Source organism: Silurus aristotelis, assembly GCF_946808225.1.
Source record: "Silurus aristotelis genome assembly, chromosome: 9".
NCBI lineage: Eukaryota > Metazoa > Chordata > Actinopteri > Siluriformes > Siluridae > Silurus > Silurus aristotelis.
In genome coordinates this window covers 19,500,439-19,515,504 of record NC_139582.1, presented here as the reverse complement: position 1 = coordinate 19,515,504, position 15,066 = coordinate 19,500,439, and the positions used below count along the sequence as shown (strand labels likewise).

Below are 15,066 nucleotides of genomic sequence, written 5' to 3'. Positions count from 1 at the left end.
TTGAAGCAGCTTCTGCACCTGACACACAGCACGAGGACTCGACTTCTTTTATTGACCCTTGCGAGACCTGTTCCGAGTGTAACCCGTCTAGGAAAACCTCTGTACTGTAACTCAGTTTCAGGGTGTTACAGATCTAATTATAGCCTCGGCCATCTTTGTGGGCAAAAATTCTAATTCTGAAATCCTCAGAGAGTCTTTATCATAAGGTGCCATGGTGAACATCCAGTGGTCAGTATGAGAAAATTGTACTCAATGCACCAAGTTTTAACTGCTCTAATACAAGAAACACACATTTGTATAGCCCTGTCAAGCAGACAAAAACAAGAACTTGATGAATAGAACATGTGGCTTTGCATAGTTAAGCGACATACAGCTGATAATAAGGGTGCACTTACTTATGTTTCTAGTTATTTAGAAAATCATGGCTGTATGTTGGTATTTTAAGAGGACAGTAAATCTATACTGCTATATAGCTGCACATTGACTACTCAAGATATATCCAAGTTTCATTTTAATAGTATGGTCCCTTGAGAAGATATACTAAAATGGTTGAAGCAGGTCTTTGAAGCTAGGAAAAAAAAAAAAAAAAAAAACAGGCCATGAAAAAACATCTCTAGGGGAATCAAATCCCCATAAAGCCTGGTTTACTAGATGAAAACACCTAAACTATTTACAGTCTGAGCCCAAGCACTCTTAGGCTTTTAGAAAAAATAATAATCATAAAAGATACTTACAGGAGGTTCTTTCCGCATTCTCGGTTGCAGCTGCTGGGCACAGACAGGCTCATGAGGGATGACCCTTTGAAGACTGCTGTCGACTGGGGACACGCTCTTGCTCTTGCGTGCCAACTCTAAAGAATCTTTACCGGTATTTCCACTGCTGATCCTACGCATGTATCTCTCTGCTGGAGTGGGCTTTCCACCTCGCGTGATGACATTAGGAGACGTCAAATTCTCCTCTGTGTCCAATATAGCAGTAGCTCTGTATGCCCTCCATGTTGTACTGGGTTCCATATCATCCTCAAAACCATCATGTCTTAGTCCCTGACCAAGTTGGTCCACAGATACTGCCCCTCGAGTCCTCCATGCACTTCGGACAGTCACGTTTTTCATCTCTGGCACATTATCGCCCTGGGAGGTACAGTGGTCATTGTTGTGGCTTCTCCGGCTAGCAAGAGTAGTTGTAGTAGAAATGCTCTCAAAGCTGTTGTTCATCTCTGAGCCTATTTCTGGGGACTGAAAGTTCAAACTGCTCCGAGACAGAACCGCTGTTTCTATATGGGCTGTCTCGAGGACATCAGGAAGATCCGAATCGTCATTATCGTCCTCGCCCGACCTTAGAGTGAGCTCGCTCTTGGGAATGGATATTTCGTACGGGATGGTGATGCTGCCTCGAAGCTCAGGGTTCGGCCCGATGACAATGTTGCTGGTAGTAGTGTGCCGTTCCTTGGATGCAGGCTCACTCGAAACACTACTGCTTCGACTGCTGGTTCGGGAAGAGCTGGGGTCATTGGGATAGAAAGTAATGCTGCTGGTCATCTTGTTCGGCTTGGTGGCTATTTTCGGTTTTTCGTTGCCATGCGTCGCCTCCATGCCTCCTCCTGACATAATTTCCTTTCTGTCGTACTCTATGATGGCTGGCTTGATGAGTACCTTCGAGCACAGAGCCTCCCGCGGACTGCACACACGCTGGATTTCAATTCCAGAGGATGTTTGAAAAGGTTCACCTTCCGTCATTAGGGCTTTGTACTGCTCCTCATCATAAGAGCTCCTTGTCGATGAGCCACCCGAATGGGACTCCTGCAATCGTGAGTACCTTGAATACCTAGAATCTGTTGTTCTGCCACTTGCTAAGGATATTCCAGATGCAGGGCTTTCTTGCTCACCCGCCGAGCGCTTCGATCCGACAGATTCCGTTTCAGAGGCTACTGAGTGACCTTCAGATCCGTGATCAGTTGGTGTTACGTGGGATCTGTATGCAGTGTATGAGCCATTTGCTTGGGAAAGGCTTAACATTGTAGTTACCTCCTGTGGACAGGAAGATTCAGTTTCAGTTAATCTGTCTTTTTCGAGGGAAGACACAACTCTACTTGCTTTCTTGCTGTCGGTGTTACATGACTTAACTGACACCTTGCCAGGTTTTTGGTCACTGGCAGCAGGAGGGTAACGGCTAAGCACAGAATATTTTTTATCACTCAGTGCAATGGAGGCGGACTGAACGGCACTTCCATGTTTCTCCTCAACGCTGTTGCCGTCTTTTAGCCCGCTGTCGGCAGTATGAGAGGATCCGGTTCTCAACACCGTTTTCTTGGGCCTATGGGCGGGACTTAGAGCCCTCCTTGTTGGGGATTTCTCTGCTGATTGGCTGAGCTCTTTACTCTTAGGTTTCATTTGCTGTGGGGAATTGTCTCTTTTTTTATACTTCGTGTTGACCTCAGTGGCAGCCAAAATCTTTCCCTTCTTCTCTTGCCTAAAGCCTCCACGTACATTGATTTCCTCATTTTCAGCTTTGCCATTCTCAAGAACGTTTGTTGTACTGGAACCAACCAGGTTTCCATTACTTCTATTACTGTTCAAAAGCTGAAACTTTAGCTGCTCCAACTGGTCACTCAGCACTTGATTGCGGCTCTTTTCTTGCAGAAATTTTTCTTCGAGTTCAGCATTCTTCAATGCTGTGTTCTTTAGGTCCTCTTGTACCATCTCCAGCTGCTTCAGATGGCTCTTTAGACTCTCTACTTCTTGTGTAAGGTCTTTGATTTTGTTGTCTTCCTCATTTTTCTCATTCTCTGATTTGTTTCTCAAGCCAAGATCCTGCGAGAGTTTCTTTTTACGTGCCAGTTTGCTGCTAAGGCCTGCTGAGAGGTCTGCATCATCGATAATAAAGCCATGGGACTCATTGAAGCTGTGGTCAAACGAACCAACCTTGCTCTTCTCAAGCTTTTCGGTTAATTTTAGAATGGTTTTCTCATCCTCTCTCTGTTTTTCTAGGAGCTTTTTACGCTCCACAATGAATGTCTGAGTGAGGCTTTTTAGTTTCTCCATCTCTGAGGTTAAGGCCTGCTCCGCCCGGCTCAGAGCTGCCTCAGAGGAATCCACTTCTTTTACTTTGGCCTTTAGGGCCTCGAGCTCAGCTGAGAGCTTCTTGGTAAGATTTTTTTCCTCGTTAAGGCTCAGGCAAAGTTGTGTGCAGTCTGATTTGCTCTTCCCAAATGCATCCTCTAGCTTTTCCAGTTCAGTCATTCTGAGTTGAAGATGCTCAATCTCTGCTTTAAGATCCCTAGTCAGATTATCTTCTTCTTCTAGTTTCTCCTTTATCGATCTGCAAAGATCTTCCGCTTTCCTCACCTCCTCATCCTTCCCCTCAATCTTAAGAACTCTTTTTCGAAGTGCTTCAATGTCACTAAGCAAGGAGGAGTTACTTCCTTCGGCTTGTATGATTTTGTCTTGGAGGTCCAGAAGCTCATCCTCAGCCTTTTGGAGCTTACTCGTGGCCTCCTCGAGCTCATCCAACCGGCGTCCCAGACTTTGAAGTTTGTGCCTGAGATGGCGGTTGGTTGTGTCTTTGAACTCCGTCATACTGATATATGATACTACACTACTGAAAGATTGATATGCTGCCTTGTGGAAAGGTACACATTTGTGTATTCAAGTCTTATTTCTCCAGAAGGCCTACAGAGAAACGACAGGAATTCAGTGCCTTCGAGCTCTAAGGAGTGCAGACTTTAGTGCTGCTTGATATTCCGGTTGTTCCAACTTCACTGCTTTTTGATCCTTGCAAGTGTGCTGGGGGAGACCTTGCCTGCAAGACAAAAAAGAAATTTTTTTTAGTTAAAACATATGGTTCATACACAATCCAGGTGGAATCAGGAATCAGGCCACAAACAAACCAAAGGCATCAAATTTGACAGGCACACAAAAAATATAACAAAAGTCAACGGATGGTAAAATGTTTACGTTTTTCGACCACCTGTGCACCAGGTCACTGAGCTCTCCTCACACGTAAGTTTCTAGCCGAAAACAACATGATATCACCTCTGTGCCCACCCTTCTTGCTAGACTTGGCTAGAGGGTGCCATTCCAGAAGTGGCAGGAACACTGGGTGCGCTGTATTGTTGCGCATGGGGACTATTTTGAAGGTGATTGTGTGTAAATGTAAATAAATGAAGTACTTTCTTGTAAACAGAGCCAGTCTCTAAACTTTCTGATACCACCTCGTATTGACTGGAGCTTTCCTTATGTAGTTATATCTACTAGGTTACATTCAGGTTCACACCTGAAGAACAATCGAATGCAATACTGTTATATTTGCACTGGGTAAAGCAAAACTTCTTCCCCATCATTTAAAAAAGGTCCATAGGTCCTAATTTAGCACACCATCATCTACAGCAGTTGGCAGGTATCCCTGGTCTCTAGATCAGGGATCGGAACCCGTGACCTTCCTATCTAGAGTCCAGTGATTGGAACCCGAAACCTTCCTATCTAGAGTCCAGTGATCGGAACCCGAGCCCTTCCGATCTAGATTCCAGTGATCGGAACCCGAGCCCTTCCGATCTAGAGTCCAGTGATCGGAACCCGGAACCTTCCTATCTAGAGTCCAGTGATCGGAAAACGAGACCTTCCGATCTAGAGTCCAGTGCCTTAACCACTGAACTACAACCTCCGCAAATATCTTACTTACATGAGGTTTGGTTACCATAACATTTCACATTAACGCTCTTATCCAGAGAGACTTGCAATAATCCTCTTAATACATGATTAAGGGCCTTCCTCAAGGGTCCAGCAGTGACTGGTTGATTTGTACTCACGACCTTCCGATCAGCAGTCCATCATCTTTACCACTGAGCTACCAACTCTTGGTAGTATTAGTCGTCACCCTTAGAAACTGTTATGTTTAAACCATTATAACAATAATACATTCACACATTTCAATGTAATTCGAAGTAATGTTTGAATGTTTCCATAAAAATTTGAAGTAGTGAAACCTAACAGAAGAGATGAAATAGTTTGCGAGGCAGATCCATCGCAGCATGGATCTGCCTCGCAAACTATTTCATCTGTTCTGTTAGGTTTCACTACTTCAGCTTTTTGAATCCCAAGGGTCCGTAAGAAAAGAGGAGGTGCTCACAGAGCCCGGAGCCAACTCTGCTTAATGCCTGCAATAAAACAGCATTGATTCTTCCTCCTGCATTTTTACCGACATCAGCACATCTCAATGATACTGCCCCACCACCCCCTTCACAGCTGCTATTGCAGCAAGCACTGGTCAGGTTTGCGGCTTTCGTTAGCACCATTCCCCCTGCATGAGCAGAATAAGAATATCCCTGAAACCAACACGTGGACATGGAAACACATCGCTATACATAGAGCGCTGGAAATAATGTTACATAAGCACTGTACGGATATGAAACCGAAGACGCTGAGGCTCCTGGGGTCTTTTAGAGGTTACAGAGGGTGAGCCACGTTCAGTAACCAGAGAGGTGAATATACAGTTTGGCACGATGTGTAATTCTAATCTGTCTTTCGTTCATGGGCCCAGGGACAATTGGTAATAAGAATCTTGGACAAATGCACAGACATACGAAATGCTATGAAAATGGGTTTGAGTTCCTGACCATTACAGTGCAGGCAACATCTCTGTATGTCCAACACAGAGAGGGTTATTAAAAAGACAAACTTGCGTTTTTTTTTATAGCGTCAAACGAGGCTCTCGGACACACAACCCGGCACACACATATATCCTATTGTGAGAGAGGAAACTGTCGACCCAGTGGGTCTGAAAGCATTACTGAAACTCCAGAGAAAGCGGGTATTGGTCTCACACAGTTAGTCAAGCATTCTAAAGTGACGTGCAACACACACACACACACACACACACACACACACACACACACACACACACACACACACACACACACACACACAAGCCATCAGAGTTTCTGCCTGTATTTAAGCTCTTCATTAGGCAGGAATGAAGGACGAAATGGACAATTTGCACACATGGCTGCTCGTTCACAATGAGCAGTTACATACCCTCAATGCTTTCTCAAACACACACACACACACACACACACACACACACACACACACACACACACACACACACACACACACACGTGCTCCTCCTCCTGCAATCTGTTCACCAGCATCATAAAATTCTGCAGTCAGGCTTGTAGAATCATTTGCAAAGTACTGATTGACGAAACAAGGATTAATGCATGAATTTAGGATGTAGATGCCAAATTCTGATCCTAAAATCCGTGTGTTGCAGCAGAAATCAGGATTCATCAGACCTTGGGTGAGTCCGTCTTCACTGTAGGAACTTTCTGGTCTTGGCTGACAGATGTGGAATCTGACACAAGCTCTTCTGGCTCATCCGCCTCAATGTTGTGCGTTCTGAGTGACTTGCTGAGCTTTTGTCAGCTCGAGCCGATCCATGCTCCGTTAATCTTTTTTTTCTGCAGAATTGCTGCTCCCTGGACGAGTTTTCTTTCTTGCACCATTCTGAATAAACTCTTCAGACTGTCGTACATGAAAATCCAAGGAGATTAGCAGTTACAAAAATACTCAAACCAACCCGTCTGGCACAGAAATCCTGCCACAGTTAAAATCACAGAGAACGCACTTTTTTTTTTTTCATGGTTGATGTGAACATTACCCTGAAACTGCACGCTTTCACGCACCGCACATCTGCCGTTCAACTCGCTGCTTTAAAAACTTGCAAGACTGACTAGGTGCAGAAGCATTCCTAATAAAGTGCTCAAAAAGCGTGCTTTTGTAGCTCGGCTTCGTCACGGTCAAGGACATCTCACCTCCAAAGAATTTGAAGTGAACAAAATAAGCAAGTCCTATAAATAAAAGCTTTTGATCCCAGGATTAGGTTTTCACAAGTTATATTTAAAAGCCCCCACAGACATATAAAAAATTTTGTTTTGCAGAGTGAAAAAGAAAAGAGAAGAACAAGGACTGAAGGGACTCGAGAGAAAGGAAGCGAACACTTGTTGTATGGATTGCAGAACATCATTGAGGTAATAATGGATAAGTGAAGAAAAAAATATATATATTTTTTCCCTTGCTTCATTCCTAGTTTTTTTCCACTCTCTCGGCAAAAAAGTTCCAATCAGAAACCGTATCATTACGGCGTTACCACATTCATCCTGGCTCTGGCATTCTGAACATTCTGTCCCCTCAGAACAGAGGAACACACACACACACACACACACACTTTCTTTTGTGCTCGAGATCAGTTTGGACATGCATTATAAGGGCTCTGTTATCCATAAATGCAAAGTTTCAATGTAAATTTATACATGCTGGTTCCTGATCGGATGCATCCAATTAGGACGCAGCCAATCATTATGCGCCCTGTTAGCAAGCTTCCAATCAGGAAGCGGTCTGTTAAATCCATATATGCTGGATGCGGCCAATCAAAAACCAATCAGGACGCAGCCAATCGGTATGCGCCCTGTTAGCAAGCCTCCAATCAGGAAGCGGCCTGTTAAATCCATATATGCTGGATGCGGCCAAACAAGAACCAATCAGGATGCAGCCAATCAGTATGCGCCCTGTTAGCAAGCCTCCAATCAGGAAGCGGTCTGTTAAATCTATATACGCTGGATGCGGCCAATCGAGAACCAATCAGGATGCGCCCAGTCAGAAACAACCAATCAGGAAGCAATCAGTTACAACCTACACATCCTCAGTGGTGAAACAGAAAGGCTGTAAACCCCGAATGAATGAGAGAAATAGAGAGAGTTTCTCAGAGTCCTGGCAGAAAACTCGATGCTTAAGTTGCAATTTTCTTCCCCATTTTTTCCAAGAAACACAAAACCACCCCGGGCACATCAGAAGCTCTCGGTTCAAATTAGCGGTCGACAAGAAATCCAGCACTGATATTTCCGTTTGCATCGTCTTTGACCAATAAAGATGCCGATATTGGTAAAAAAAAAAAAAAAAAAAAAAAGAGAGAGAAAAAAAAAAAAAAGACAACCATGAATTTAGAAAATTAAGTACTGCGGAAGGATTGATTTTTAATTATACATAATTAAATTAATTATAAATGATAGATTTTTCCATGAAGACGTTGCTGTTCTGCATGAGTAACTATTCACTTAAAATAGAATAGAATATACATATAATATCATATATAAAAATCATACAACTACATGCTGAAAACACAACTGGAAGGTTTGTCTCAAGATGCTACATTTCAGGGTTGCCAGGTGTCAGTAAAACCTGCAGCCTGACTAATATATATATATATATATATATATATATATATATATATATATATATATATATATATATATACAGTGGGTACGGAAAGTATTCAGACCCCCTTAAATATTTCACTCTTTTTTTATTTTGCAGCCATTTGCTAAAATCATTTAGGTTCATTTCTTTTCCTCATTTATGTACACATAGCACCCCATACTGACAGAAAAACACAGAATTGTTGACACTGTTGCAGATTTCTTAAAAAAGAAAAACTAAAATATCACATGGTCCTAAGTATTCAGACCCTTTGCTCAGTATTTAGTAGAAGCCCCCTTTTGATCTAATACAGCCATGAGTCTTTTTGGGAAAGATGCAACAAGTTTTTCACACCTGGATTCAGGGATCCTCTGCCATTCCTCCTTGCAGGTCCTCTCCAGTTCTGTCAGATTGGACGGTAAACGTTGGTGGACAGCCATTTTTAGGTCTCTCCAGAGATGCTCAATTGGGTTTAAGTCAGGGCTCTGGCTGGGCCATTTAAGAACAGTCACGGAGTTGTTGTGAAGCCACTCCTTCGTTATTTTAGCTGTGTGCTTAGGGTCATTGTCTTGTTGGAAGGTAAACCTTCAGCCCAGTCTGAGGTCCAAAGCACTCTGGAGAAGGTTTTCGTCCAGGATATCCCTGTGCTTGGCCGCATTCATCTTTCCCTTGATTGCAACCAGTCGTCCTGTCCCTGCAGCTGAAAAACACCCCCACAGCATGATGCTGCCACCACCATGCTTCATTGTTGAGACTGTACTGGACAGGTGATGAGCAGTGCCTGGTTTTCTCCACACATACCGCTTGGAATTAAGGCCAAAAAGTTATATCTTGGTCTCATCAGACCAGAGAATCTTATTTCTCACCATCTTGGAGAACTCCATGCGGGTTTTCATGTGTCCTGCACTGAGGAGAGGCTTCCGTCGGGCCACTCTGCTATAAAGCCCCACTGGTGAAGGGCTGCAGTGATGGTTGACTTTCTAAAACTTTCTCCCATCTCCTGACTGCATCTCTGGAGCTCAGCCACAGTGATCTTTGGGTTCTTCTTTACCTCTCTCACCAAGGCTCTTCTCCCCCGATAGCTCAGTTTGGCCGGTCGGCCAGCTCTAGGAATGGTTCTGGTCGTCCCAAACGTCTTCCATTTGAGGATTATGGAGGCCACTGTGCTCTTAGGAACCTTAAGTGCAGCAGAAATTTTTTTGTAACCTTGGCCAGATCTGTGCCTTGCCACAATTCTGTCTCTGAGCTCTTCAGGCAGTTCCTTTGACCTTAATGATTCTCATTTGCAGTGACATGCATTGTGATCTGGAAGGTCTTATATAAACAGGTGTGTGGCTTTCCTAATCAAGTCCAATCAGTATAATCAAAAATTTCTGGACTCAAATGAAGGTGTAGAACCATCTCAAGGATGATCAGAAGAAATGGAGAGCACCTGAGTTAAATATATGAGTGTCACAGCAAAGGGTCTGAATACTTAGGACCATGTGATATTTCAGTTTTTCTTTTTTAATAAATCTGCAAAAAGGTCAACAATTCTGTGTTTTTCTGTCAGTATGGGGTGCTATGTGTACATTCATGAGGAAAAGAAATGAACTTAAATGATTTTAGCAAATGGCTCCAATATAACAAAAAGTGAAAAATTGAAGGTGGTCTGAATTCTTTCTGTACCCACTGTGTATATATATATATATATATATATATATATATATATATATATATATATATATATATATATATATATATATATATATTATATATATAAAAAAACATCAATATACCATCATTTTACACTCTCTGTAATCCTCATTTCCCTCTGCCAAGGCTTTCCTATAGCTTACATTAGAAATGTATGAGATTATTTGCTCATATATGACAATAGGGCATCCAACACATTTGTTGTAACTTTTTTTTTTAACCACTAAGTGCAAATTGACCGAAGCGGTTATGACGATGAATTTGTTCAGAATGTTGTAAACTGGCGAGTTCAATTTTTTATGATTTTTCAGATCGGTCCAGAAGCTGCAGATTTTCCCAGTAGCATAAGTCATGTTTCGCTCATGGTACATCTTCTAAATGTTCATATTAGAGGTTCTAAACCTTTTCTGTCATATCTATCAGAAGATAAATAACAGAATACCAAATCTATTGTTGCATTAGCTATTGCCCAGCTAGTTACAAAGACAAGCAATAGTTTAGAATGTCTTGGGATGTGGTCGCATTACATTTTACCCAAATCTGTTCCAGCATGACAAAGTTCCTGTGTACAAAGCCAGCTCTATGAACATCTGCTTTAAATTGGTTGGAGTGTTAGATCTTGAGTAGCCTGCTTTGACCTCCACACCTTTTGGATGGAACCTTTGGAACATCAGTAAATCAGTACCTGAATTGCATTTGAGCTGAATGAGCACAAATCTCCACAGCCACACACAAATCTAGTGGAACATCTTCCTGGTAGATTGGAGATTATAAGAGTATCCATTTATGGCATTTGGTAGACACTCTTATCCAGAGTGCCTTGATCAAATGCCATAAAAAAACACCACCAAGCTGCCGTTGGGATTTGAACGCGTGACCTTATTATCAGAAGTCCAACATCTTAACCACTAAACTCCCACCTTCTCAACTAACTAACTAACTAACTTGCAATTTGTTGAAACAAATTGCACAATTGAACATGTGCCTGTTTTTGTATGCCGCCCCAGTGCTACACAAATGCAGGTGTCTTACTCTTGTAGCAACACGCTATTCTTTTTGGAATGGTGTGCATTAGTAATGACAAACCTGTAAACTTTGGGAGGTGCAGTGTTTTTTGAGGCATGAATGTGCAAGTGTGTCTGTGCGTGCGTGTGCGTGTGTGTGTGTGTGTGTGTGTGTTTGCTTTTAAATGAGGTAAAGTTTTACAGATGATCTCATTGCCAAGCAGACACATGACCACATGGGCGGGAATGCAACTCTATCAACAACAGAATACAACATCCACTAAGGAGAGGGGAAATGTAGTTGGGGAAAAAAACACAGGGAAAAAGAGAGTGACAAAGACATTTTCTCAGTTGGTGAATAATAATAAAAAAATCTGGGGAACTATAAACTGTAGAGAAAATATGTGACATAGCAAAACCCTTTGTTAGCGCTGGGGAATTTCTGGTCTACATCCTTACAAACACAATGGAAAACAAAATCCATTCCAGCATCAGAAGCATACCACCTTTAAACTTTTAGAGCAATGGATGTTTCTGATTAAGAAGAGTCCAGAGTCTAGGTAGTGTCATCCATCCTTCTATCATCATCAACTTTCCATTCAATTTAATAAAATTTGTATAGTGCTTTTAGCAATGGACATTGGACTTAGCAGCTTTACAGAATTCAATATATTATGCATTATAAATTAGAACCCAGAATTTCATTCCTAACACCAGTGACAAGTGTGACAGTGGCAAGGAAAAACTCTGAGACTTCATTAAAAAGAAACTTGGAGAGGAACCACACTTAAAAGGAACCCATTCTCATCTGAGTGGCACCGAATGTACATCCATTATAGGTCCAGTATCATTGAGATGATCGACTGTTCACTGATGGATGCCTGAGCAGAAAAACTTTAGTACAAAATAGTCCAAATTCAACTTAAGTAATCTTATGGATCTTCAGGCTGTTCACGTGGAGCCTTCCTTAGCTGCAGCGAGTGGTTGCCAAATGAAGAAAACTCCAACCAGAAATAGGGCGTCAGGATGAATCAGGATGCATCCATACGCATACAGGACTGTAAGATCTTAAAATTCTTCAAACCCCGACATTCTCCACTCACACAAAATTAAGAGCACCAATAACAAAATCAGTATTCTAGAACAATCAGATTTCATGATTTCAGGGCTGCTTGGTACACAAATATGCTAGTTAGAGACAAAACACTGGCACTGAGACTAGTTGATATTTTGACAAACTTTATTCAAAGGGGATAATTTTTCATACACTCAATAATTTCACTAGACTGCCCCCGCCCCTTGTCCCGACTATTAGCTAACTGTCTCTTATCATACACCGGCTAGGAATTTGGACGAAGGTGATCATGTGCTTCCTCTGAGACATATGATCTCAGCCAAGCACATCTTTTGATGCTGCTCATGTGACAAAAATTGCCAAATCTATTGTTGCATGACCAGTGAGGAGCAGCTTATAAAATAGCACTTGATCCAGCACAATAAACTACCAACCAGTGGTGCTGGATGTGAGAAACAGCCCTCATGACCAACTCAAAGCATCTTGTGTGTATGGAAGACTGGGAGACCATGGCTCGGGGTTAAAGTGTTCACAGGAAGCAAATTCACAAAAGGTTCAGACAGAAAGCCTTAAAACTCGCACGGTATTTCCTTCCTTATTCTCTCGCACAAACACGCGCACAGTAACTCACAAAAACAAACTCGCATTCGTATGGCATTTCTTACAAGTCCAACGTCCCCACAAGGCTAGAATTCTTCGACATTATCTTTGTGAGGACGTGTGGTCCCCATAATGACGTTTAAAAAATAAATAAATACAAAATTCACATCCACTGTGCATTCAGTGGTGTTTATTACATTAACCGAGTTGTCCATCGTTACGTATTTTGTGCAGGAGCTCTACAAAAACCTCATCAATCGAAGACAATCACAGTGTTTTAAACTCGATGATAATTTACAGATGCTTCTGAGAAGCTCCGCCCCCTCTTTCCTCCACCTCACGTCGCACTCGGCTGGGTTTTCGCAATGGTCACAGATTCAGACTGCAAATAATGGATGTCCTAGGAACACCTTTAAGATGAACTGGAACGTTGACTACACCCCAGGCCTCCACATCTCACATATCTTAAATATTTAGTGGAACGCTTTTCCAGAAGATTGGAGGTTATTATAACAGCAAATGGGGACTAAATGTGGATGTTTAAAAAGAACACGAGAATCATATAGTCAGGTGTCCACAAACTTTTTGTGCATGTAGTGTACTTTTTGAGAAAAAGATTAAGGTTACCTTGAGCAACCTTTTAAACAGGTGAGCTAGCTAGATAAGCACCATTTACATTTACAGGTGAAGGTTAAGGGCCCTGCTCAAGGGCCCAGCAGGGCAGCCTGGTGGTGTTCGATATACTGGATATGGAATATCATGTAGTTACATGACGGAATTGTGTTTAATCAGTGTTTATTGGGAATATAAAATTGAAACCTACTGTGGAAGGATGCATTCTTTCAAACGAGCAAATCGATCTCCATCAGCAGTGATCTTTCCATGTTACGCTGCAAAAATAAAAAAAGAAGAGAAAAAACATTTGATCAATTTATGTATTCAATTTTTTTTTTTTATTATTAGTACACTGGACATTTTGAACTCGAGCCGTCATTCGTGTAACGACTTCAGACTAGAAGTGTGCATTGTATTTTGCTCAAAACAAAAAGAATTATAATCTGTTATAATTGAATGAAATTAACCCAGCTGGAGGGAAAAAAATTGATAGATGGGGAATTCTTTTTTTTTTTTTCCCCAGACCTCATCATGAATAAACATAATTAAGAGTCGCGCCATGCCTCCTTAGTCATCAACGTACAGACTTGGAGACTCTCGAGGTCTGACAGCGTGAACATTTGTTCTCTTTTTTGTGTTGGCGGGGAAGAAAAAATAAACCTCAAACTATTGAGCATGTGGTTAGTCACAGATGTAGGACTTAAACTCCTCGCAGCCTTAACGTCCTCAGGGTTTGGTTAAGTTCATATTATGGCTAATTATATCTGCGATTTAGCGAATTTGGTGCTAACTTGTTGTCTGGAGCTGGATGTTTATTGTTGGTGATCAAAAGTAGCTCAGGTATTATGACTGGGGTTAAGCAGTAAGGTCGTTAGTTCAACTCCCAAAACTGCTCAGTTGTATAAATAAAGGTAACTGTTAGTGGCTATGGATAATAGTATCTACTAAAAGATTTCTCACAACCTTATTGTTGACTGAATTTGAGCTGGTTTCAGACTACATGTAATAATTAAAATACGATCCGAGATGTGTTTAGTGATCCCAGTGCTGTTTCCGGGTGCACACTGCATTGTGGGATGCTGAGGTCATACATGGAAGTCAATTGGGGAGATGGAAGAGCTAGTAATGAAGTTTAAACAGAAAATTAGGCAAAACTTGTTTATGTGATGTACATTATATATCCAAAAGTACTAGTACACATGGCTTTCCCAGAATTTTGTGGTTCTTCGCCAAACTGTTGAAGGCACACAATTGTACAGAACGTCTTCAGATGCATTAGCATTACAATTTCCATTCACTTGAACTAGGAGACCCAAACCTGTTCCAGCATGACAATGCACAAAGCCAGCTCCATGAAGACATGCTTTATATGGATTGGAGTGGATGATGAGTGTGAATGAGCACAAATCTCCACAAGCAAGTTATTGTAAGCAAATGAGGACTTAATGTGGAATGGGATGTTAAAAAAGCAGAACGTTTTTGTTCATATTTGGTAGCTGATTTCAATGATTCTGGGCCTTCTGGATTTACGGCAGTAATATTTAATGAGGCAAAATCGTCTACGTTACATGTTCGGATTTTGCGGTGCAGTATGGAACAAGAGAAACGTGGAATGAAAGTGGTCAGGGTCGTGTTCTTTTGGTGGCGTTTCTGTAAAGAAATAAAATAACACGTCTTTTCCCTACATTACTTAATACTACTATAAAAAAAAGAGATCAGAACAGAGCACAAGTGAGGTTTAAAAGTTTTAATATAGCTTTCAGCATAGTCAGTCCCAACACACACACACAAAAGGGATTATATCAAGAGAAATTATATCACACTATGA

General features: G+C 41.7%; 1 protein-coding gene and 1 long non-coding RNA gene across 4 annotated transcripts in view; one reads left to right on the top strand and one right to left on the bottom strand.

Annotated features, from left to right (window-relative positions):
• The window catches only part of luzp1 (leucine zipper protein 1), a 51,028-nt gene that overhangs the window by 5,197 nt on the left and 30,765 nt on the right, over window positions 1-15,066 (bottom strand). For 2 of the 3 annotated variants that reach the window (XM_083550359.1, XM_083550361.1), the window contains exons 2-3: window positions 13,447-13,513; window positions 735-3,798 (exon numbers count right to left, since the gene is read on the bottom strand). In XM_083550359.1, coding sequence (XP_083406485.1) covers window positions 735-3,575 — 2,841 coding nt within the window. In that variant the 5' untranslated portion in view covers window positions 3,576-3,798; window positions 13,447-13,513. Of the gene's footprint in view, window positions 1-734; window positions 3,799-13,442; window positions 13,514-15,066 lie in introns of all 3 variants that reach the window. The other variant, XM_083550360.1, reaches the window with a different exon arrangement.
• Window positions 1,510-7,283, top strand: LOC310731061. The gene is made up of 2 exons (XR_014535058.1): window positions 1,510-4,971; window positions 5,015-7,283. It is a non-coding gene; the product is annotated as an uncharacterized lncRNA (long non-coding RNA).